At 38.6% G+C, this 23986-nt stretch overlaps 1 protein-coding gene across 2 annotated transcripts in view; it reads left to right on the top strand.

Annotated features, from left to right (window-relative positions):
* The window catches only part of CMYA5 (cardiomyopathy associated 5), a 90940-nt gene that overhangs the window by 46068 nt on the left and 20886 nt on the right, over positions 1 to 23986 (top strand). Inside the window, exons 3-9 of one of the 2 annotated variants that reach the window (XM_019462904.2) lie at positions 1539 to 1634; positions 3032 to 3265; positions 4868 to 4890; positions 9572 to 9690; positions 16501 to 16650; positions 19651 to 19797; positions 20889 to 21036. In XM_019462904.2, the coding sequence (XP_019318449.2) occupies positions 1539 to 1634; positions 3032 to 3265; positions 4868 to 4890; positions 9572 to 9690; positions 16501 to 16650; positions 19651 to 19797; positions 20889 to 21036 (917 nt within the window). Of the gene's footprint in view, positions 1 to 1538; positions 1635 to 3031; positions 3266 to 4867; positions 4891 to 9571; positions 9691 to 16500; positions 16651 to 19650; positions 19798 to 20888; positions 21037 to 23986 lie in introns of those variants that run through there. The other variant, XR_002083921.2, reaches the window with a different exon arrangement.

The following is a 23986-nucleotide window of genomic DNA, read 5'->3' as shown; positions in this document are numbered from 1 at the left end:
AACTTTTAAAAATTAGAAATCAATTTAAAGTTATACCTTGAGAATTCTCTAGCATCTTGTGTGAACAGACCATTTGTGATGAGTCAGAAACTGGTGACTGCCTTTATAGATCATCGAGGTCCTTGCTTCTCCTTTCCTGCCATCTCCACTGTGGTGGCTTATCTTTTGCCACTTATTTTCTTCATTCACTCTCTCCTTCTTTCTCAGTATTTATTGACCTCCCGTTACATGTTGGAAACTGTCTAATCATTGGGAATGACAACAAAAATAAAAGAAGATGGACTAACGGCTCCCCGAAATCAGTCAGGATTGTGGGAGCACAGTGTTCTGAAAAAGGACCCTTTTGGGAGTGAGCCAAATGATAGAGTAGGACTGAGAGGGTGAGGGAAGGTGAAGACCGAGTGAACCTTCAGTAAGATAGAGGTTTTTCCAGCGATCAAGGCACGGAGGACATTCTAGAGACAGGAAATACCACACAAAAAGGCACACGGGTGAGAAAAAGTTCAAGGAAAGATGGGGCTTGTGTGATTGGAGCCTGGGCCTTGTGGAAAAGAGGCAAGAGCTATAGAGGTAAGTAGAAGCCAGATCCAGAAGGGGCTTCCATCCTTGCAATTTCTCCATCATTCTGTGGATAGTGAACCAGGCAGCTCTGTTATTTATGTTGCTATTCATTAAGTTTAGCAGGATAGATTATAGCAGGGTTTATAACTATGGCTAAGGCAGCTACCATCTTCCGCCATGACCCATACATTTTCTAGTTGGCTTTCACTTCTTGAGTATTTTAACCCTGTAAGGGTTATGACAACCTTTGGGTCTCTTTAGTAAACAGTTTCCATTATTTGGTATGCTAGGCTCCTGGCCCGGTGACACTCTGAGCACCTTCTCAGAGTGATCCAGGCACACCGAGGCCATTGGCACAAATGTGAGGAGACTACTTGGATAAGTTGAACAAGTTCAACAAAAAGTCTGCAATCTTTGAAGAAGACAATGTATAAAAATTGAAGCTTTAGGGACACCCAGGTGGCTCAGTCAGTTAAGTATCCAACCATTGATTTCGACTCAGGTCATGATCCTAGCATTGTAGGATAAGCCCCAAGTCAGGCTCGGTACTGAGTGTGAAGCCTGCTTAAGGTTCTCTCTCTCTCTCTCTCTCTCTCTCTCTCTCTGGCCCATCCCCCCAACCCCGGACTCAAATTTAAAAAAAATTGAGGCTTTACTAAGGAGAAAATTAAAATCCATGGTTTACTAAAACAAGTATGCTTTGAATTTATGTACTCAACAAGAACTCCTTCCTCTTGCATGAGAAAACAAACTTTCTATTGCTCTCACTCACAGACCTCCTAATTGTTTATCATACAGAATTATCTACAGTCAATTTAGATGAAGCAGCAAAGAAAATTTAAAGATTGATTTGTTAGTGAATGTCATATAGTAAATCTCTACCAAATGTACTAAATTTATGAGGAAATTAGAGCTCACTGGTTGAAGTTATTTTCTCAAATGTCATATACCAACCATATCTAAATTTTTTTCTTCAGGTCCAATTAGCAGAATTTCTAGATAATTTACAAGAAAAGTCCCTGAGGATTGAAGCCTTTGTTAGTGAGATAGAATCTTTTTTTAATACCATTGAGGTAAGTTACCATAACCCTTTTACTTTGACCTGGTTTGTTCATGTCATTATAAAGAAAGAATTCTGAGCCAGAACAATCTGAATTAGGGATTGTGTATGCATATGTGGTTTGCCATTGTTGGTTTTGTTCCATTAAAAGTGAAGGTCCTCAAAGTCTTCCATCTGTGTGTAATCAGTGAAACTACTTCCTTTCCAAGGATAAACGACTTGTCCTTAAAAACATGTACACATTTATTAGGTGCTTACAATGACAGGGCAAATGCTTTGCATGCTTTATCCAATGTAATCCTTACAATAACCATATGAAACAGGTGTTATTAATTTGTTTCCATTTTCTATGTAAGGAACTGAAACTTAGAGTTAAGTATATTACCCAAGGTCATAGTACGTTCATAGTAGGTTGAGAGTCAAAATTTAAATTCAGATCTGAGTTCTTAACTTGCTCCACTATCCTGTCTTTCATTGGCTAGCTCTGCAGAAATGCTTGATGTCCAATGCCCAGGACAAATGGGTGTCTCTCATAGTACCACTATCTGGATGAATTTATGCCCTCCTAGCTGTTGGCCCCTGTTCCCTCCTCAGTGGAGGCAGGGGTGGGGGGCTATCTCCATCCATATGCAGAAATGGCCCAGGTATCCTCACTTGTCAATCAGACGTGGCAGAGGGCTGCTGCAGAAGGCTGGTGCCCACGTTCCCTATCATGAGGGCAACTCTCACCCTAGTTTGCTTGAGAAGGGTCTCCTTAACTCCTGTTTTAGATCAGTTAACACCTGCTAATTATTTCGAATGCCCCCACCAAGTATCCATTTTAGACGATAAATTATATGATCACCTTATCACTAGCCCCGTAGTGAGAACCACTATATCCAGTGGGTATCTGGATTTGCCAGATGGGCAATAAACTTTCTCTTACTGTGGTGGAAGCTGTCCCCCTCCCTGGAGAGCACTTGTGAATGTAGTGCCCTGTCCAGTATCTTGCTTCTCCCTTCCTCACACAAGGATTTTCATGGAATGGTGAAAATGGCACTAAACGAAGGTCAGGGATCTTCATTCATTCACTGTGCCGCCATCTTCAAGTTTTATCCTGTGGAAATGCAAGTAGGCAAGCCTTCCACACAAATATCTGTTTGTTTGTTTGTTTGTTTGTTTGTTTCGTTAACTAAATCCTTCTGGATAATAATCTTACAGTGAATTTTATTGCAAAGCTAACCGTGGCCAAGAGGCTTGATGTGTTGAAAACATAGACTGTGCCCATAATCTAAAATTCTCTTATGAAGACACCAGAGCTCAGTTCTTTAAAAGACTGGTGTTTCTCCTAAAAGAAAAGAAGCAAGACGTGCACTTTGTGATTCATTAAAAAGTGGGTTTTTTTGTTTGTTTGTTTTATTTGTTTTTTAGGAAAACTGTAGTAAAAATGAGAAAAAGCTAGAAGAACAGAATGAGGAGATGATGAAGAAAGTTTTAGCACAGTATGATGAGAAAGCCCAGAGCTTTGAGGAAGTGAAGAAAAAGAAGATGGAGTTCTTACATGACCAGATGGTCCACTTTCTGCAGAGCATGGACACGGCCAAGGACACCCTGGAGAGCATCGTGAGAGAAGCAGAGGAGCTCGACGAGACTGTTTTCCTGACTGTAAGCACCAATTAAAACAGGCCTAGACACCCTCCACCTGCTCTATGCATCCAAGTCTAGTTTTTAGAATTCATCTTTCAATATTCCCCAAGATCACTTGTATCATTTATATTTCTCTGTGGGGTTTATGTAATTCTGACATTTAAAGATTATTAGGTATGCCTGATGCTTATGGAAAAGGCCCAGAAAATCCTGAAAGTCTTAACATCCAAATCCAGCTGAAGGATACATGAAAGTCAGGTCACAACATCAACCATTCACTCTGTCACATGGATTGGTCACCTTCTAAGAGTGAAGGAAAACAGCCTGAAAGCCTTACTCATGCTATGCCTTCCCTTTGGGTGCCAGCCTGATCTCCCAGTGCCTGGCATCCTCATGCTGGCCCCTGGGCCTGTCCTCTCCACTCCTACTCCCTAATCTGAAGTGACATCTCCTAGGGACCATTCCCTCTGAGCCTCACCCAGTGGCTGAGAGTAACATGTCAGTACACTTGCAGCATGCAAAAGGATGACATAATGTGATACCTCTTTCAGGTAACACATCAGTGTTTTTACAAGGGTCCTCCTGGGGACCAGATTCCTTAATTCAAGTATCTTATGGACCGAGATTCCCCTGGGTGATTCTCAAGTTGCACCACAGAGGCAGCTCTTTGCTCTCCTAATTCCCTAGAACATTCAGTAAGTTCCTGGTTCTCCATGGAACCAGGATTGACCAGGAGTAGTGTTTTCCTGGAGGATGGTCTCACACCTAATTGTCATATTGGAGGAAAGCACCATCTTATGAAGAGTTGGGACCTCCCTTTCAAAGTTCCCCAGTCCTCCCAGCTCTCAATTGAAGTCTGGAGATAGAACAAGGAAAAATGGGATAATGTTAAGCTTTTGATATGGAGATACTTCCAGGTAGGACTAATTTGAGTAGGTTAGACATGGCATCCTCAAAGGAGAATGAAAATCCTTCAGTTGCTTTATGTTTAAGGCAAAGCTTTAATCTTTTAAAATTAGGCGCCTCTTGTGAAATGTAACATTAATAAAGTTCTTTGTGTTCCCTAAGAACCTTACCTTTGTTTGATAAAAATATTTTCTCTCTAGAACAAATTGGAAAAAAGAAAGCATTTTTTTCTGCTTATGAAAGTAATACATATCCATTTTTAAAAATTTGGAAAATACAGAAAAGCACAGAGAAGGTATCACCCAAAGATAACTATTGATTGCGTTTTAGGTATATATCCCACATTGAACAAATAGAAGTCCTTTTTCTTGCTTTGGAGAATTCTATTCTGGAAGCTAAGCCATTTGTTAATGAGTAGAGAGGAGCAGCATAAGAATTCGTTGCTGGCCTTGCTTATCATAGAGAGTAGAGCAGAACTGGAAATTAAGCCCCCTCCATCCCTGCCCAGATCCCCCTACCCCTTCTGACCCTCATTTCCTTGCTGCTGGGGGTTATAGCCCCCAAAAGAAAGAGACAGAGGGAAGATAAAAAGCTAAAAAATAATGCCTTTAGAACATGCATAATCTTAAGGCTCTAGGTTGGTTTTACACTTTGTTGTTAATTAGTTTCTCTCTCTCTCTTTTTCTCTCTCCCTCTTTCTTATTACCTCGTAAGTCATTTGAGGAAATCAATGAAAGGTATATAAAACATGGCACAATGTAGTGGCGACTGAGAATAGCATGACTGTATGCTTTATTTTTAATATTTTGATGCTTTCTAGAAAATGAGCTGCCAATTAAAAAATACATACATTGACTGAGCTACTGAATTTTCACTTTTAGACACTGTGCTTTTAAAAGCTAAATGACAGCTTTGAAAGAATATTGCATGTGCTTTAGTTAAATAACAATTATAACGTAGATTTTTAACTGCTTCCTTGAGATGTATTCTGTATTTTCAGCCTAATCTGGACCATCTTTCTTGTCATTGCATATAGAACATTTTGTAGATACTTAGACTTACTGGTTAAATATGAGCATTTGAAAGAATCATTCATTTTTGCTTTGAGTAATTTTGACTTCTGCAATCTTAATGGAATGTTCTCTCAGTTTCTCTTCAAACGATAGGCATGCATGTATCTTCTCTTTCTTCTCAGCTAATCTAAGTGAATCTTCCTCTTTTGATTGTGTTTTGTCTTTGTTTTTGCCGTTAACACTCAATCTAAGGGATTTTTGTCATTATTTTAAAAGGCAAAACACTCAACGAGAAACTAGGAAATGTCTATAAAAACACATACCATCAGATCTGTGTTTATCTTTTGGAGCATCTGATGTTGAACTGCTCATACTGATCTGACACATTTTCCCTTTTGCCACAAAGCAAGACCTGAGGACTTTCCTACTAGTTGAGCCTAATGTTCTTATTATTTCTATCCCTTTGATGTACATTTTTTAAAATTGCAAATTTGGTTCAGTTTACTTCAATGGCAAATTGCAAAAGAGCATAAAGCAAAATAAAAAAAAAATTGCATTTGTGTTATATTAAAACATAGAAACCTGATTTTTTTTTTTTAGATAATGAAAACCGCACAGATGATTCCTGCTTACCTTTAAAAACAATCTATGCAACAGAATATTGCTAATATGTTTTAAGAAAATAACTTGTATGTTAGTACTGGCGTTATTCAATAAGGGTTTTTATTACAATGGCTCTGCCATAAATCAAATTACCCAGGGAGCTTTAAAAAGTGCTGACGCTTGAATTGTGCCTCTTGTGATTCTGATTTAATTGGGTTGGGATATGGCCTGGGCATTTTTAAAGCTTCTGAGGTGATTCTAATGGGCAGACAGGGTTGAGAACCTCTGGCGTATAACAATCCATCCTCCAGTGCAGTGGTTCCATAAACATGTTATGCCTGAATTACCTGTGAGGTTTGTTAAAGGAAAGCGCCTGGAGTCCCACCCCAGGTCCACTGCAGGAGAAGCCAGGGTGGGATGATGGGTCTGCATGGTTACCAGTCCTCACACAGGAGTCTCAGGCACACCAGGTAGGTCTGGAAACTCATACCCAGACCTTATTTCCAGTTCTCTTTATTTTTAAAAAAGTATACATTTCTCTAAGTATTATTGAATTTTGTCTAAAAGTATATGGATTTTTATATTACAGTGCCATTTCATATACACTGGACAGTGTAGATGTGTTATTTGCTTACTGATATTTCATCTACTCCCTGAACATGCTGATTGGCATGAAAATTTGGTGAATACAAAATAGCAAACACTTTGACCTTCAAAAATGCTATAGTACATTTTCATTTTTCTTAATGTTAGGATGTTAACTTGCTAATATGAATTGGCATCCATTGAATTCTAAATACCAGTTCTTTGGTTTTGTGCTTGAACTTGTTCATCTGTGTGTCCTTTTAATTAATTTTTATTTCATTGTCCAATTGACAATGGATTAATCTTTGCTACAGCCGCATGCCACCTAAAGGAGAATACACGTGGGTAACTGTTATTTTTCTTGAAGAAAAAAGACAACAAAACTTGGGATTTGGTGAAGAAACACGAGCAACTAATGAAAGCCCTTTTAGACACGCACAGGGGTGTGTGGACATGCGCACACACCGGCAAGCGGTAACGCTTGATTATTTCACCAGAAAGAAGACTCTCAGGTCTTCAAGACAACTTCTGCCTCAAAGCCTCAGTATTATTGGTGTTCTTTGCCATAATAACTGTTTATTATCTGGTTGTATTTTTTTTTAACTTGTTGTTTCTTCTCCCTGCCTTCATATGCTATCTCTAAAGGCACTGCTTGTATATTAAATTATTTTTCTCAACACTGAAAACACTTAAATTAAGGAACACTGTCAAGCATATTTAGACTCAATATTTGCATATTTTGAAAAACACATTTGCTTAGAAAATGCTGGTCTGTTAAGAAGATGCATTTACTTTTTCTCTCTCCGGTTCGCTTGTTTGTGTTACAATAATGAAAAAGAAGGAGAGGCCCAACCATTGTAGGACCTGCCCTTAAAAAGATGCTTGCTCATTCTTTCATATACAGATGTTAAAATTGAACAGGGAAGTGTGTCAGAGAAAACTCAAACATTTCATTTGTGGTATCTACACCCAGAACTTTTGCATTACAGAAATTCTCCCACGTAGTCAGTTACATGCCTGGATTAGGCTCGGTGAACGTGCTAGTCAGCACTATTCCTTAATTCAGAATCCGTCATCTCCACCCTCTGCCTCCCCAAAGCCTTCTTTTAGGCCCGTGGTGTCTTCCCTCACCCAGAGCATTGTGGGCATCTCCCAACCCACTTCACTAATGCCTCTGGTCTGCGTAGTTGCTCTGGTCCTTTCTTAGACTCATTCAGGGATATTCTTCTAAACTTCCCTTGTGAAAACACTCCTGTGGTTCTCTTTGCCTTGTGAGATAAAATGGAAACTCTTGGTAGATATGAAAGTCTTTTCACAGTCAAGCCACAAACCACCTTTCCATTTGTTCTCTGTCTTCAGTTTCCTGGTTCCCAAGGTAGCCCCTGGGTCCCTCTGGCCCCTCAGAAGTGCTGCACCTTTCACAGCTCTCAGCCTTTATTCAAGCTGTTCTTCTGTCTGCAACACCCTTCCTTCCTTTCCTGCCTCAGAAACTCCTATTCATTCTTTGAGACTCAGCCCAAATTTCACCTCCTCTTTGAAGCCCCTCCTGGAACCATCTCTCCTAAAATCAGATGATAGTGTATTTTATTATTTTATTATTCCTAGCACTAGTAAGCATAGTGGGCACTCTTTAAATATTTCAGTTATATTTTATGATCTTTTCCCCTCACACTGATAAAACATTTACCAGACCTGAGATCCTGATATTCTCACCCAAATGAAAGTATCCTCTATTCATTCCAAATTTATTTGTTAAAAGCTATTGTGTGCCAAGTAACACAGTATGGTATGGTGGTGAACAAAACAAAGTCCTTTCCTGCATGTAGATTATATTCTGGTGAAATAGAAGGACAAAAACAAATAGGTTGTGATAAGTTTGAGGAGGTAAAATTCAACAGAGTAAAGGATATTAGGGACAGGTTGTGCTGTGTGAGTAGTGTACTCTCTGAAGAGCTGACCTTTGAACAGAGATGTAGTGAGGAAGGAGCCATATAATATCTAGGAGAAGAAAATTCCAACAGCAAGTGTAAAGGCTCGGAAGTGGATCTGTGCTACCCAAACCAAAAAGTCCATGATAGTGAAGCCAATGGAGTTCCTCGAACCTGGCTTAATTGCTGGTATATATTTCTAGTCTCCTTTGAGCGAGATGCACAGAGGAGAGCTCCTAATGAAATTTAGGGCCCCTCGTGCTAAAGTGGAATGCTTTTGCAGTCTCTCCTTCCCCCTTTTCCTCTCTTCGGAATCAACCTGTTTTATTTTTGGTTGTTTTGGTTTTTTTTTAAAGCCCAGGTTGTACCTGAAGACAAATGCTAAGAGTTAGCATCCCTGCTAAGAGGGTCTTGAGTATATAAAAGCTGTTGACTTATAAACTGTGGTTTGTTTAGTCCTTTAAGGATTTATAGGGGCACCTGGGTGGCTCAGTTGGTTAAGCGTCTGACTTCGGCTCAGGTCATGATCTCACAGTTGGTGAATTCAAGCCCCGCGTCTGGCTGTGTGCTGACAGCTCAGAGCCTGGAGCCTGCTTCAGATTCTGTGTCTCCCTGTCTCTCCCTGCCCCTCCCCCACTCGTGTGTGCACTCTCTCTCTCTCAAAATAATAAATATTAAAAAAATTTTTCTAAAGAATTTATAGACTTTATCCTCCTTCACTGTTGTATCCCCAGTACCAGAACAGTGCCTGCCACATAGTAGGTGAACATAATTTTTGAAAAACTAAATAACTAGAAGCATAATAGTCAGAGTTGAGAAAAGCAAGGGCATCACAGAGTATGTCAATTTCCAGAAGGGCTGTCCGTCTTTATATCCTTCTGGAAATAATCATTAGAATATAGTAATAGGACTATTATATTAGGACTATCTGTTAGGACTAACTATTATAATAGGACTCTCTATTAGGACTATCTATTAGGACTAAACTTATAGATGCAAAATTGAGACTGTATAACTTGATGGAATCTATCTGGTTTGGGAATATAGGTATGCAATTTCTAATATTAACCAGTTACAACAAAAGAATCCTAAGAATAAATAGATTTTAGACATATATTTTCTAGACTTTGAAACAGTTTAACTCCTTTTTGGATACAATGCCTCAAAAAAAAAAAAAAAAAAAACAACACCCACCACCACCACCACCAACTTTATTTTAAACAATTATTTTCATTTTGTATGTTAGTAATTTCTTGACTTATGTAGAAATGTTTTTCCTCCTATGGTAGGTTGCTGTCTGCAATGGAGAACACAGCTTCTTTAGAGAAAATGCCTGCCGCATTTTCATTGTTTGAACATTATGATGACAGCTCAGCAAGAAGTGACCAGATGTTAAAACAAGTGGCTGGTAGGAATTTTAATATATTAATTACCTTGTTGAAATCTGGCAGTTTTTCCTTGTTTTTTTTTTCTTTTGTAAAGGTTTTTTTTTTATAAATACAGTTGAAAATGTTATATTAGTTTCAGGTGTACAACAATGATTCAAAAATTCTGCATATTACTTGCAATGTGCACCCAGGTAAGTGTATTACCATCCATCACCACACAACGTTATTACAATGTTATTGACTATGTTCCCTGTGCTGTACTTTTCATCTCTGTGACTTATTTATTTCATAAGTAGAAGTCTGTACCTCTTAATCTCCTTTACATATTTCACTCATCCCCCAAATCCCCTCCCTTCTGGCAACCACCAGTTTGTTCTCTCTGTATTTCTGTTTCTGTTTCTGTTTTTGTTTGTTTACTCATTCTGTTTTTTAGATTCCACACATAAATGAAATCATATGGTATTTGTCTTTCTCTGTTTGACTTACTTCACTTCACTTAATACTTTTTAGGTTCATCCATGTTGTTGCAAATGGAAAGATTCTGTTCTTTTTTTATGGCTGAGTAATACTCCATTATATGTATATCACATTCCATATATATCACATCCCCTTTATCCATTCATCTGTCAACGGACCTTTAAATTGCTTCTATCTTGGCTATTGTAAATAATGCTGCAATAAACATAGGGGTGCATGTATCTTTTCATATTACTGTTTGTGTTTTCTTTGGGTAAATACTCAACAGTAGAATTCCTGCATCATATGGTATTTCTGTTTGTAATTTCTTGAGGAATCTCCATACTGTTTTCCACAGTGGCTGAGCCCACTTACATTTCTACCAACAGTGCACACCAATATCCACAATCTCCACATCCTTGCCAAGACTTGTTTTTTCTTGTCTTTTTGATTCTAGCCATTCTTACCAGTATAAGATGATATCTCATTGTGGTTTTGATTTGCATTTCCTGATGATGAGTGATGTTCAGCATCTTTTCATGTACCTGTTGGCCATCTGTATGTCTTCTTTGGAAGACTATCTATTCAAGTCCTCTGCCCATTTTTTAATTGAATTATTGGTGTTTTTTTGATGTTGAATTGTGTAAGTTCTTTATATGTTTTGAATATTAACCCCTTAGATATATCATTTGAACATATCTTCTCCCATTCAGCAGGTTTCCTTTTAGTTTTGTTGATTATTTCCTTCACTGTGCAAAAGCTTTTCATTTTGTTATAATCTGAATAGTTTATATTTGCTTTATAGTTTTTGTATGTAAAGAAATATAACTGGAAAAAACCTCTTAGTTGTAAAAATTTACAGCTAGATTCTGAATCAAAGCATAAGACTAGCGTACCATTACAGTTATAATCTGCATTTCCATTTGAACCTTTGTGACTGTCTTAGAATATCAAGGGATAGGGAGAAGGAGTGATGGAACCAAGGTCTCATCTTTTTTTTTTTTTCTCTTTGTAAAACAAGACTTCTCTCTCTGTCTTCTAGAGATTATTTGCTTCACTCCAGCAGTTAGGTATAGAAGGAAAAATAAATCAAATATTTTCGTATGTGTTGAACAGATTTTTCCTTATGAGTGGTTTTTCTCTCTTCAACTGAGCCCCTGCCCCCTTTTTTTCATACTAAACAGATTAGTTAGAGAACTACCAGCTCAGCATCATGCTCTGTGGCCAGGAGCCTCCTACTCAGCTGTCAGAAGCATCCTGCTGGCTCTTTAAAAATATTTTTTAATGTGCTATTTTAACAAACAAGACAATGAAACTTATTTAGATTTCCCAAAGCTGCTGTGTTTCAGTGAAGTTACCAAGTTTCACTTACTATAAAATGTACTCACCTATCTTCCTTAAAAGATGCTATATTCCTTCTAGACCACCTTAAAGACAGCTGATGTTTTTAAACTGACAATTAATTTACATTCCTGTAGGAACAATTTTAGTTTAGTAACTAGTAAAAGGCTTTTTTCTGTGTCTTTTAGAAAGACCCAAAAAACCCACCAACCTTATATAAAGTGCAAAATTCGATCATTTATCCTAATAGATTTTATCCATAAATGTGTCAAACAAAAGGGTGTTTTTTGGTCGTGTCTTTAAGAGGCATTGAAATAGAGCAGTGAACTATTGGTGGGAATGTAAACTGGTATAGTCACTCTGAAAAACAGTATGGAAGTTCCTCAAAAAATTAAAAATAGAGCTACCTTATGACCCAGCAATTACACTACTAGGTATTTATCCAAAGGATACAAAAATGCTGATTTGAAGGGGCACACACACCCCAATGTTTATAGCAGCACTATCAACAATAGCCAAATTATGGAAAGAGCCCAACTGTCCATTGACTGATGAACGGATAAAGAAGATGCAGTATATATAAAAAAAGGAATATTACTTAGCAATGAAAAAGAATGAAATCTTGCCATTTGCAACAACCTGGATGGAGCTGGAGTATATTATGCTAAGCGAAATAAGTCAGTAAGAGAAAGACAAATCTCATATGATTTAACTCATATGTGGAACTTAAGAAATAAAACAGGTGAACATAGGGGAAGGGAAGGAAAAATAAGATAAAAACAGAGAGGAAGGCAAACCACAAGAATCTCTTAAATACAGAGAACAAACTTAGGGTTGCTGGTGGGGAGGTGGGTGGGGCGATGGGCTAAATGGTTGATGGGCATTAAGGAAGGCACTTGTTGGGATGAGCACTGGGTGTTATGTGTAAGTTATGAATCACTAAATTCTACACCTTAAACCATTACTACTAGGGTAGGTAGTAGGGTATGTTAACTAACTTGGATTTAAATTAAAAAAACCCCAGCAATTAGAGCGGTGATTGGAAAGTAAGAAATTCTGATTAATGAAGTAGATTGTTTGCTTTTAAGGGATTCATTAAATGTTGTTTTTCATGTAGAAGGATTCTTTTGAATATCTGATAGGCAATGACAGGACATCTCATGTATTTTAGAGGCCACAGGGTTAAATTGTCACAAAGTGTTAATGATTTATTCGGAAATAGGGCACATGGCAGTCCCAGCAGTTCTGAGCTGTTTATAGGGAGACTGATTTCTGAAAGGAAAATGCCATGCATGGGGTGTCTGTTTCATAGAACTGGAGCCCAGGGTGTTGACTTGCTGCTAAATAGTTTTTGCTCATTTGTGACCAGTGATGCCTCTCAGATGTAAAATCTTTGCCTGGTACCTGAAAAGTTAATCCGATCATACCCTAAACCAATCAGAAATCCTAAGGAAAGGATGTGACTTTTCTACTGGGAAATGGAACAGTCCCTAACACTCATTCCACACTTACATGATGCCATGTAAGTGTACCAGGGAGACTGTTAAGCATATCCTAGCATCCAATCTCACAACAACCCTAGGAGATAGGTTTTGTTCTTATTCCCATTTGACAGGTGAAGACACAGAGGGAACAGAAAAATGTCTCTCATATTGCCCTAGATACACAGCTACTTGAGGGTAGGGGGTGTGTGTGGTGGGGAGCACTTAGGCTTCAAGGTCTTCATACTTGAACCACTCCTCCACACCAGAGAGGTGAAGCACAGTGCTGTAGCAGGAAGGGTAACCAGAGATTAGTGACATCCAAGGCTTCCTTGACTTTGGCTCCTGCGGACTTTTTTTTATTATTATTTGTGGTAAAATACACATGACATAAAATTTACCATCTTAACCACTTTGAAGTGTACATCCACATCCTGTGTAACTATCTCCATTATCCGTCTCCCAGGTTCTTTTCATCTTGTAAAACTGAAACTCTGTACCTACTGAACAACACCTCCCCATTCCCCCAGCTCCCCAGCCTCTGGCAACCACCACCCCACTCCCTGTCTCTATGAGGTTAACTACTCTACATCCCATGTATAAGTGGAATCATACAGTATTTGTCTTTTTGTGATTCACTTATTTAGCATCATGTCGTTAAGGTTCATCCATGTGTCAGAATGTCCTTCCTTTTCAAGGCTGAATAATATTGTATTGCATTGTATTGTATTGTATTGTATTGCGTTGTACGTGTTGTATTGTATCATATTGTATTGTATTGTGTTGTATGTTTATATCGCATTTTGCTTATCCATTCACCTATTGATGTCCACTTGGGTTGCTTCCAATTTTTGGCTGTTGTGAATAATGCTGCTCTCCTGGGAAGAACTAGATGGAATGGGAATCTGCATCTGGCCACACAGGTCCTGAAGTCTAAGTTGATCTGATGCTTAACTTCCTGAGTGTGACAGCTCTTTATGGGCCCACTCCATCAGGAGGAGGGAATCCATGGGGTGATTTCTCTGCCCAATTCCTTAGCCTCCAATAAAGAAGCCTTAAAATCTCATTTTGTATTTTTTTTTTTTTTTGGCATTACTCCTGTGCAAGTTTATTCCTACAGAAGTGTAAACAAAGTTGCTGACATATGAAATCTCAGTCTCTGATATTCTGCCACATGGGAATTGTAAATCCAGCCATAATCATTTGATTATATCTATGGAATATTCTTATTCTCTTTTTTAGAGTACTTTGAAAAGTAAAAGTATTTCCTGTTTTTGAAAAAGAATGTTTTAACTGTAATAATTTGGGGGGAAGGAACACATGAGGTCCAAAACCATTCCTAGCCCACACTCTTTGTTTAATTCTCTACAACTACTTCTTCCTTAAAATTTGGTGATTTGGGGGGAGTAAATATCACTTTTTAAGTTTGTTATGCTACCTGAGAGAGACGTTTTTGTAAACATGTTGCCATTTTTATTTATTATTTTTTAATTATTTTTTAAATGTTTTATTTATTTTTTATAGAGAGAGAGCATGAGTTGGGGAGGGGCAGAGAGAGAGAGAGAGACAGACAGAATCGAAACAGGCTCCAGGCTCTGAGCTGTCAGCACAGAGCCTGACACGGGACTCGAGCTCACAAACCTGAACCGAAGTCGGACCCTTAACCGACTGAGCTACCCAGGCACCCCCATGTTGCCATTTTTAAAAGCAGATATAGCTCAATGTAAAATTCATAGGAAAAAAGAAAGGGAGATTTTCATTGTTTATGCCTCAAGGAGTTCTCCTACACTGTTTCAAAGGCAATTGACAATAGTTGAAGAATTCTGCCTGGCTTTTCAGTAAACCCAGGTAACATGAAAATTTACTGAACTCCATTTATCCGGATGAACTCCTTTAGAATGTGACACTGATTTCCTGCTGGGAAGACAAACAGGAAAGTCAAAGACAGTGTATGGGTCTCTGAACCATTATCATTTGTTGGGGAGGTGCTCTGCCCGGCAGGCTTCTGAGTTTATTAACCATGGCTGCTCAGCCTGAGTTTACTCAGTATGTCTTACCTCTGTAGACCCTCTGTGATATACCAGATGATGGATCCCCGGTTCAACTCGCATCTTCACGGGCTTCCTGCCTTCTTCCCTCCATTGTCTGTGCTGCTGCCAAGGCCTTTTTGCCTTTTGAAAATTTAGCACTGCTGATATGTGAGAGAATCTGCTAAGCACTTAATGTATATATGCTGGTTACAACTAACCTGGGAGGAAATGTTATTATTATTATTGTTGTTTTCCCATTTTAAAGATGGGGAAACTGACACTAAGATAACACAGCTAGTAAGTGAGGGATCTGGCATTTAACATCAGGCTCTACTTTGAAGCCCATGAACTTGACTACCCGTTTATCCTGCTTCTAATTTTTCATAATTCTGTACTTCCTCAGCTCTTTATGTCTTTATTGAATCTTCGATTTGCCTCTTTTTGTTCCATCCCTTAGACCATTTATTTTTTTTCTTGTTTTTACCTTCTTGTTGAACTAACCTTTGTTTTCTTTTCCTTCAGTGTTGACTTTTAATAAAGTAATCTCATAAGACTTGGCCCATAGTATTTCAGTAAGCTTATCTCTCAGGAAATGTTGACTGGAAAAAATAACCACAGAAACAAATTTAGAAGCATAACATCTTTTCAACTATAGGAATAACCTTTTCCTCTAATTTGTAAAATATGTTCAATGCTTTTGTATCTCAAAATTTTGGAAGACAATTGCATTGGAGCTTGATTTATGGTGTTGTATACACTGTTAATGTTCAATATGCATAATGTTAACTTTTTAAATCTCTGTGAAAACCCTTGAGAATATTGTCTGAATTTAAAATTCAGAATAACAGAGTTATATCAGATATCTAAACCTTATCTTTGAATCAGTTAATGGTGTACCTTTTCTCCTATGTAATTTTAATATTTTGTTTAATATTTTAAAAAATATGTAGGTAGAGTCACATTGGAAAGAGAAAATGGAATATAATTTCAGAAAGTGTATTTTGATATTCATACAAGTCTTTTCTCTGTTTTGATCATGTAGCAACTAAATCTCAAAAGGGTTTTATTTATCTCTTTTGTGAACATAGGCTCTATGTAGAAGGATACAACATTGGTTAGGTAGCAGAGCAACTCAAGTTTTTGTTTTGAATGAAAACCATATCATTTGATGCATCCTGTAACCTGTATACATTTGTTACTCTGAATATAGGACCACAGAGGAGTATTTTCAAGTGATCATATTTTGGGGTCTATTTTTATTTCTACGTGGATATAAGCACACATATACAAATGGATAAAAAACATTTTGGAGGGATATGCCCTCAAATGTCACAGTAGTTGTCTCCAGTGAGAGTCTTTGGGGTGGGGGGTGTTGAGAATGAGAGAGCCCTTCCACTTTTACTCCACGTACTTCTATATTGTTTGAATTTTTTTCAACAGGCCTAAGTGACTTTTGTAAAAGGAAAAAAAAATCAATAAATAAAAACAGCATTAGTGATAATAAATCTTGCTTATATTGCAGTTCCACAACCTCCTAGATTAGAACCTCAGGAACCCAATTCTGCCACTAGCACAACAATTGCAGTTTATTGGAGCATGAACAAGGAAGACGTCATTGACTCATTCCAGGTTTACTGCATGGAGGAACCACAAGATGACCAAGAAGTGAACGGTAGGATCTCTAACACAGATACAGATGTGTGTGTACGTTTCTGCATCTTTATGTGAAGTACTTACAGATATCCGTATTAAGGCTCATTCCACAAAGCATTTGTGGCCACATATAGAAACAACAATAAGCCAACAACCATATAAGTAAACACAAGACCTATAAGCAAATATTGGAAGTCAGAATCAAGAAAAAGAAAATGCATAGGTATCATAATGGTCAACATGAATATTGTAATTGAGATTCAAATTTGGCTTTGAGTTCGCGGGATAACAGGAGCAACTAAGATATTCTCATTTTCGGAAAGGAAGTTACATACCAGCCTTTCAGGGAGAACAAGTCCCTTTCAGTGCTTGAATCTAAAAGAAAGTATAACACGTACCATTTTGCAGGGGAGAAATGAGCCATATATAGGACAGTGTCCTCCATAATAATTGTAGCACAAATGTAGGATTAGATGTCATGGTTGGCAGTTTCTCAAATCCATCTTGATAAAAGCTGCAAACAAACCATAAAGGTTAGAGTTCACAATTCTTGAGGCATGGGCTTTGAAAAATGTGCTTTGCTCATGTTTCCGATTAATATGCAGAGAGAAGTGAAAGTGCTTAGTAGGGTGAATGTATGATACATCTTTAGAGCCTCTGTAAATATCTCTCTGTTCAGTAGGACTTCTTTTTTCTTTCATTTTTTTTTTTTTTTTTGAGAGAGAGAGAGAAAGTGTGAGCAGGGGAGGGGCAGAGAGAGAGGGAGACACAGAATCTGAAGCAGGCTCCCAGCTCTGAGCTGTCAGCACAGGGCATGACATGGGGCTCAAACTCAGGAACCATCAGATCATGACCCGAGCCGAAGTTGGGCTCTTAACCGACTGAGCCATCCAGGCACCTCTGTTCAGTAGGAGTTCTAATAAGACCTGGAAACCAGACACTTTGAGGTTGTACTTCCTGATGAATCAGAGCTGGGTGTGCTGGCATTCTATATTGCTTGTTGAAGACAGACCCACATTTTTTGGAAAACAGAGGAGCACACGACAGGATGGACATGCTATTCCAAAACTCAGGAGCCCAATTTGTAATGAGGAATGAATTTTATTATATTTCACTGTTACCAAGATTTAAGTTTTTTGAGATGTCATGTGATACATATTTAAATTAGAAAAAAAGTTAAAAAAAATTTACAAAGGCAACCATAGACATAGTGTGAAGTTGGCTAAGTTTGTCAGTTAAGGACTCTTTATTTTACTGGTGACCTATGACCACATACAACATGAGATAAGTGTCATCCCCATTTGCAAATAAGAAAACTGATGTGAGGTTAAGTAATTTTCCGAAGGCCACACAACTTATACATGACAGGGGTAGGACTCAAGCACAAACCTTTGAGACTCCAAAGCTTATGTTTTTGTCTGCTTGTCTCTGGGTTTGTCTTGTTATACCACACTTCCTCTTCCTCTGTATCTAGCTGCATACGTCATGGACCTTCGTGACTCTCCAAGACTCCTCTTAACAATGATTTATTGATTGCCTGAAGTGCTTTTTTTTCTTAGTACTTCACCTCCCCATCTGCCCCAGCCCCCAAACACTTACCTGTCCTGTGTCTCATCTATTCACCGCCTTGAAATCTGCAGATGCCCGTTAGCTAATCTGGTGATCTATACTGTGATGCCATGCTCTGTGTAGGGTCTCCAGCAATGTATGTTATGTGCGTTGTTAAAAGTACTGGGGCAATGGAACTCAGCCCAAGAGGATGATTCCACTGAGAACTGTAGCCACAGTTTCTAGGATGTGGGGGAAATGTTTTTCACTGTATAAGTCCTTCTAAGATTCTTTAAACCAAACTTTCTGTCCAGAAAGAAGAGCTCATTGGGACAGAAAGATGCAATTAAATAAATGGAGTTGAAGAGTTCCTAAATTTCCTTTAAAAGTAAATGATCTGGGCTTCTTAACTGGGGGAGTTTTGAAGATGTGATTTTCAAGAGTAATCAGGGAGGATAACTAAAATTATCAGGGCTAATTCAAACAAGAAAATAATTCTTTTTAAATTTTTTTTTTAACGTTTATTTATTTTTGAGACAGAGAGAGACAGAGCATGAACGGGGGAGGGTCAGAAAGAGAGGGAGACACAGCATGTGAAACAGGCTCCAGGCTCTGAGCAGTCAGCACAGAGCCCGACGCGGGGCTCGAACTCACGGACCGCGAGATCGTGACCTGAGCTGAAGCCGGAGGCTCAACCGACTGAGCCACCCAGGCGCCCTGAAAATAATTCTTTTTAAAGGAGAAAACATTTCAGTAAGAATAATCAGATTGGCCCAAAGGGGGCAGGTGTTCGTAATGGTATCGAGTAATGATACTACTAAAATATTGAGAGTAAAGTGACTTAGAAATTTTAGGAAATGTCTTAATTGACCAAATTACTTTTTAGAATAGTTTGTGACCTATCAAAGTTATTTAAGTATTTCTGTAAGTTGTGGAACTCTCTAGTTGGAATGATTCTGGAATTCATGAAGAGGAACCAGGATTTGAAACTTTGAAAATTATACTGAATACTAAAATTGTTGACTAATTTGGGAAGTTGCTTTATAACATCATAAATTTGGAAAACATGGGGTTGTCCTTATTTTATTACATGCTCTCCTGAAATATTGGCATTGCTTCTTAAGAATTTTTTGAGAATGTATTACTGAGATTTAAGCTAACATAAACTATGCAATTTTAGTATTTGCTATTGAACTACATTACTTTAATTGTGGCAGATGAAGTTCATATCATACTAATATCCTATTATTTTCTGTAAGTGTTCACATGTAATACGGCATCATTCTAAATGTCACTTTTTAGCATGCTCTTGTTTTCTTAGGTATTTGAAAATACTAGCTATCACCTAATGATATCTGTAAGTTTATCAGTTTGAATTTTCCACTGAAAATAGTAGACCAATTCTTCTAGTAGCTAATTTCCAATTAACTTTAGAAGACACCCTAAAGTTTATAATTGTGTTTTGTGCTAGACTTGGTGGAAGAATACAGATTGACAGTGAAAGAAAGCTACTGCATTTTTGAAGATCTGGAACCTGGCCGTTGCTATCAAGTGTGGGTAATGGCTGTGAACTTCACTGGATGTAGTCTGCCGAGTGAAAGGGCAGTTTTTAGAACAGGTAAAGAAATGTTAAGGGGGTGTCGGGAGGCAATTTTCAATTCTTCATAGATTACTAAGATCAACCTATAAGCATTTATTAAGCACCTATAGTGTGCTAGGTGTTGTGCAGTGGTGAGTACACAATGATGAGTAAAACTGGGCTCCTGTTCTCAAGAAGCTTGCTGTCAAGTGCGAGAGATAAAACAAAACAAAATATCATAAAAATTGTGGTAAGGGTCATGATCTATTTATGTACAAGTTATTGTGAAAACACTCCAGAGGAGTACTCAAGAGAGCCTGGGACAGGGGCAGGTTTAGGAATGGCTCCTTAGAATTGATGCCTAAATGGAACCCTTTGAAGGATCAGTTAAAGGAGTATATTCCATTTACAGAAAACATATGAGCAGAGGCATCAAGGTAAGAAAAAGTATGGAGTGTGCAGGGCACTACAAGAAGTTTAGAATTATTTCTTTGACTTAAAAACGAGGAGAGGAAAGATGTGAGGTGACAAAGGCTAGTGTATGGGGGCCATGTTTGCTAAGGTAAGATTGGGCTTCATCGTATGGGTACTAGGAGCCCCAAAAGGTTTTTCAGCAATGATATTCAATGGGGAATGCATCCCATGATGGAATCTTTTCACTGAAGGCTGCCGTGGGTGTGGCATAAGCCAGGTTTGCATCACCTTTAAGATCATTCTAACTACTTGAGGGCGAGAAATGACTCACTCCCACCATTTTATTCTTTCTTCTTGCCTCCTAAAATAAGTATTTATTGAGTACCTACTGAAGGCAAGATTATGGCTAACTTGTGTGAAGGGAGACAGACAAGAATCTGTATTGTAATTTGCTTGTAGATGTATAAAAAAACTGTTGAGATTTATAGGAAGCTAATATTAGAGGCTCTCTAGGGATGGGTGAAAACTGTACAGTTTGGAAGGCAGAGGTGGGAGGGGGTCTTTTCATTATATACATTATCTTTTGGGCTTTCAACCAAGAATGTATTTTTTAATCAAAAATTAAAATGAAACCATGCCCAAGCACTCTTCCCAGGGTACGAGGGAAGCAGAGCTGATGTTGATTGTTCCATGATTGCTTTGGTTCTCTCTCGCAGCACCCTCCACCCCTGTAATCCGCGCCGAGGACTGTACTGTGTGTTGGAACACAGCCACCATCCGATGGCGGCCTGCCAACCTGGAGGCCACTGAGACCTACACTCTGGAGTACTGCAGACAGCACTCTCCCGAGGGTGAGGGCCTGAGGTAAGGATCTTTTCCACAGGGAGAGCCCAGGGTGCCTGGAACTCAGCTCAAGGTCCTAACCTAACTGAGCTTCTGCCTAGAGAGGGAGAAGAGCTTCCTAACATCCCGCTGAGCTCATTAAGCTGTTGACTTGATTTGCAACTCCATCACTATATTCGTCAATGAACTCCAAGTTTGTAATAAAACACATGCTACAATGTAGAATAATAACTCCCTTGTAAGAAAAATGTATGCAAATTTTAATAAGATAGAACATTCTTTGAGGTATATTTAACTTGAGTCGTTAGACAGGATTTATGCATATTTCATACATTTTTTAGTAGTTATATCAGAATAGATACACCTAACTCAGGAAACTAATAGTGAGCTTATATATAATGTAAATCTGTGTCTCCATGATGTATTGGTAATATAAAGGAGCTAATTATATATATGTATATATACATATGTGTATATATGTGTATATATATAATATGTATATGTATACATATGTATATGTGTGTGTGTGTGTATATATTATATATATTACATATATATAATTACAGAGACATACCTGCCTCTCCAAGAGCAAGAAGGATCTAAAGAGATTTTTCCAGGAAAAAAAGAAATGGGAAGCTCTCTCACTAAACTTATAAAGCTTTAAATTTGTTAATAAAGGGGTATGCATCCTGGGGGCATTTGGTAAATGTTAATTTATTTACTGAGGTGGTGATTTCCTAGACTCCCATCCATGGCAATAGAGCAAGTTCACATTCCATGATGTGTATTCAGATCTTTATTATTAATGCTCATATTTTAATAGAGACACTTTTAGCTTGTTTTCATTTATTTATCTTTTTGAAATGTTTATTTAAAAATTTTTTTAATGTTTATTTATTATTATTGAGAGACAGAGAGAGACAGAGCATGAGCATGAGAGGGACAGAGAGAGGGGGAGACACAGGATCAGAAACAGGCTCCAGGCTCTGAGCTGTCAGCACAGAGCCCAACCTGGGTCTCGAACTCACAAACTGCAAGATCATGACCTGAGCCGAAGCCAGATGCTTAACTGACTGAGCCACCCAGGCGCCCCTGAAATGTTTATTTATTTTTGACAGAGAGAGAGAGAGGGCACGAGTTGGGGAGGGGCAGAGAGAGAGGGGGGGATCAGAAGTAGGCTCCGCACTGTCAGCAGTGAGCCCGATGTGGAGCTCGAACCCACAAACTGTGAGATCATGACCTGAGCTGAAGTCAGATGCTTAACCAACTGAGCCACCAAGCACCCCTAGCTTGTTTTTAAAACAAAGTTTACTGAAATAAATTATTTTGGTAGGATATAAAACTTTGAAATAATAGTACATTAGGCAGCTTTTTAATAAAGTATATTATTTAAGCTCTTGATTATCTACATGATCAATCAACAACTATTTATTTAGTTATGTAAGGTTTCACACGACTGAGCAATAATCATAGTTTCTTTCAAATATGTGAAGACAGGCTTCACAAAACAATGTTCAAACAATGAATTCATGTTGAGTGGGGTATGTATGGGTGGGATGTAGGCATTTCAGCAGATGTGAGAACATAGTAAATGTACATAAAACAACATAGCTGTTAATGTGCCAACTGCTGGATGGCAGACCTCAATAATCAGCAAATAGAGGCGAGGTGAATTCTGACCACAATGGAGTGGGAGAAGAAGAAATGGGGGCAGGGGGAGTAGGGGGAGAAAGAGACAGAGAGTTTATAACTGACTTTTATTGAGCATTTACTGTGTGCCAGTCACTGTTTTTGCCTTATTTATTTATTTATTTTTTAAACTTTTTTTTAATGTTTATTTATTTTTGAGACAGAGAGAGACAGAGCATGAATGGGGGAGGGGCAGAGAGAGAGGGAGACACAGAATCGGAAACAGGCTCCAGGCTCTGAGCCATCAGCCCAGAGCCTGACGCGGGGCTCGAACTCATGAACCGTAAGATCGTGACCTGAGCTGAAGTTGGACGCTCAACCGACTGAGCCACCCAGGCGCCCCTGTTTTTGCCTTATTTAATTCTCATAAGAACTCAGAGAAAACAGACTCTTTGAGAGGGTACTCAGCTAGTGAGTAACAATCAGGATTCAAGCCCCATTTTGTCAGTTGTCAAAGTCCAAGCTAATAATCCCCGTTTAATGTCACCTAGGGGCATCCTGAAACTTCTTGGAACTTCTCCACAAAAAACCCTTGGTGTCATGAGAGCCCCGTATCAGCAGTGCCCAAGTCCCTGGCAACCCCTCCCACTGTTCTCCGCCATCACCTCAGTTCTTTCTGAGGCAAAATCAGACTGTTAAGGAGTGCTCTGAAATGACTCATCCTTGTTATGGCGTCTGGCCTCAGCCGACATTTGCATAAATAATAGCCCAGTTGGATTCTTAAATCAGCAGGGATCTGGAAACCCTGAGATCTAGTGGCCGTTGCACTAAGGGAACTGTGATGTCATCTCATAAATGTGGCTACAGGGAGAAGGAACGGGGGGATGGATGGGGAAATGGCAATCCATTGAGGGCCTCAACATGCCAGGAACTATGCTAAATCTCTTTCAACTCTCTCAAAAATCCTAGGAGGGAGGTGAGGTGATGAACTCCATTAAATGAGATTCAAGAAAGTTAAATAATTTGGCCAAGGTATTAAATGATGGAGTGAGAATTTGGAGTCAGAATTCAGACTCAGATCTGTCTTATTCTCTCCACTAGTTCTAAAACTTGTATTATTATATAGACTGAGTTAGCATACTTCAACTGCCTGACAATAGGGAGTCATTATGTATCTAGAATTTCTTTTTTTTTTTTTAATTAAAAAAAAAATTTTTTTTTTAAACGTTTTATTTTTGAGACAGAGAGAGACAGAGCATGAACGGGGGAGGGTCAGAGAGAGGGAGACACAGCATCTGAAACAGGCTCCAGGCTCTGAGCTGTCAGCACAGAGCCCGACGCG

This window comes from Panthera pardus, unplaced genomic scaffold, assembly GCF_024362965.1.
Source record: "Panthera pardus isolate Hobbes unplaced genomic scaffold, ASM2436296v1 HiC_scaffold_2, whole genome shotgun sequence".
Lineage (NCBI taxonomy): Eukaryota > Metazoa > Chordata > Mammalia > Carnivora > Felidae > Panthera > Panthera pardus.
Note: the sequence above shows the minus strand (reverse complement) of the source record. Positions and strands in the feature narration are given on the sequence as shown.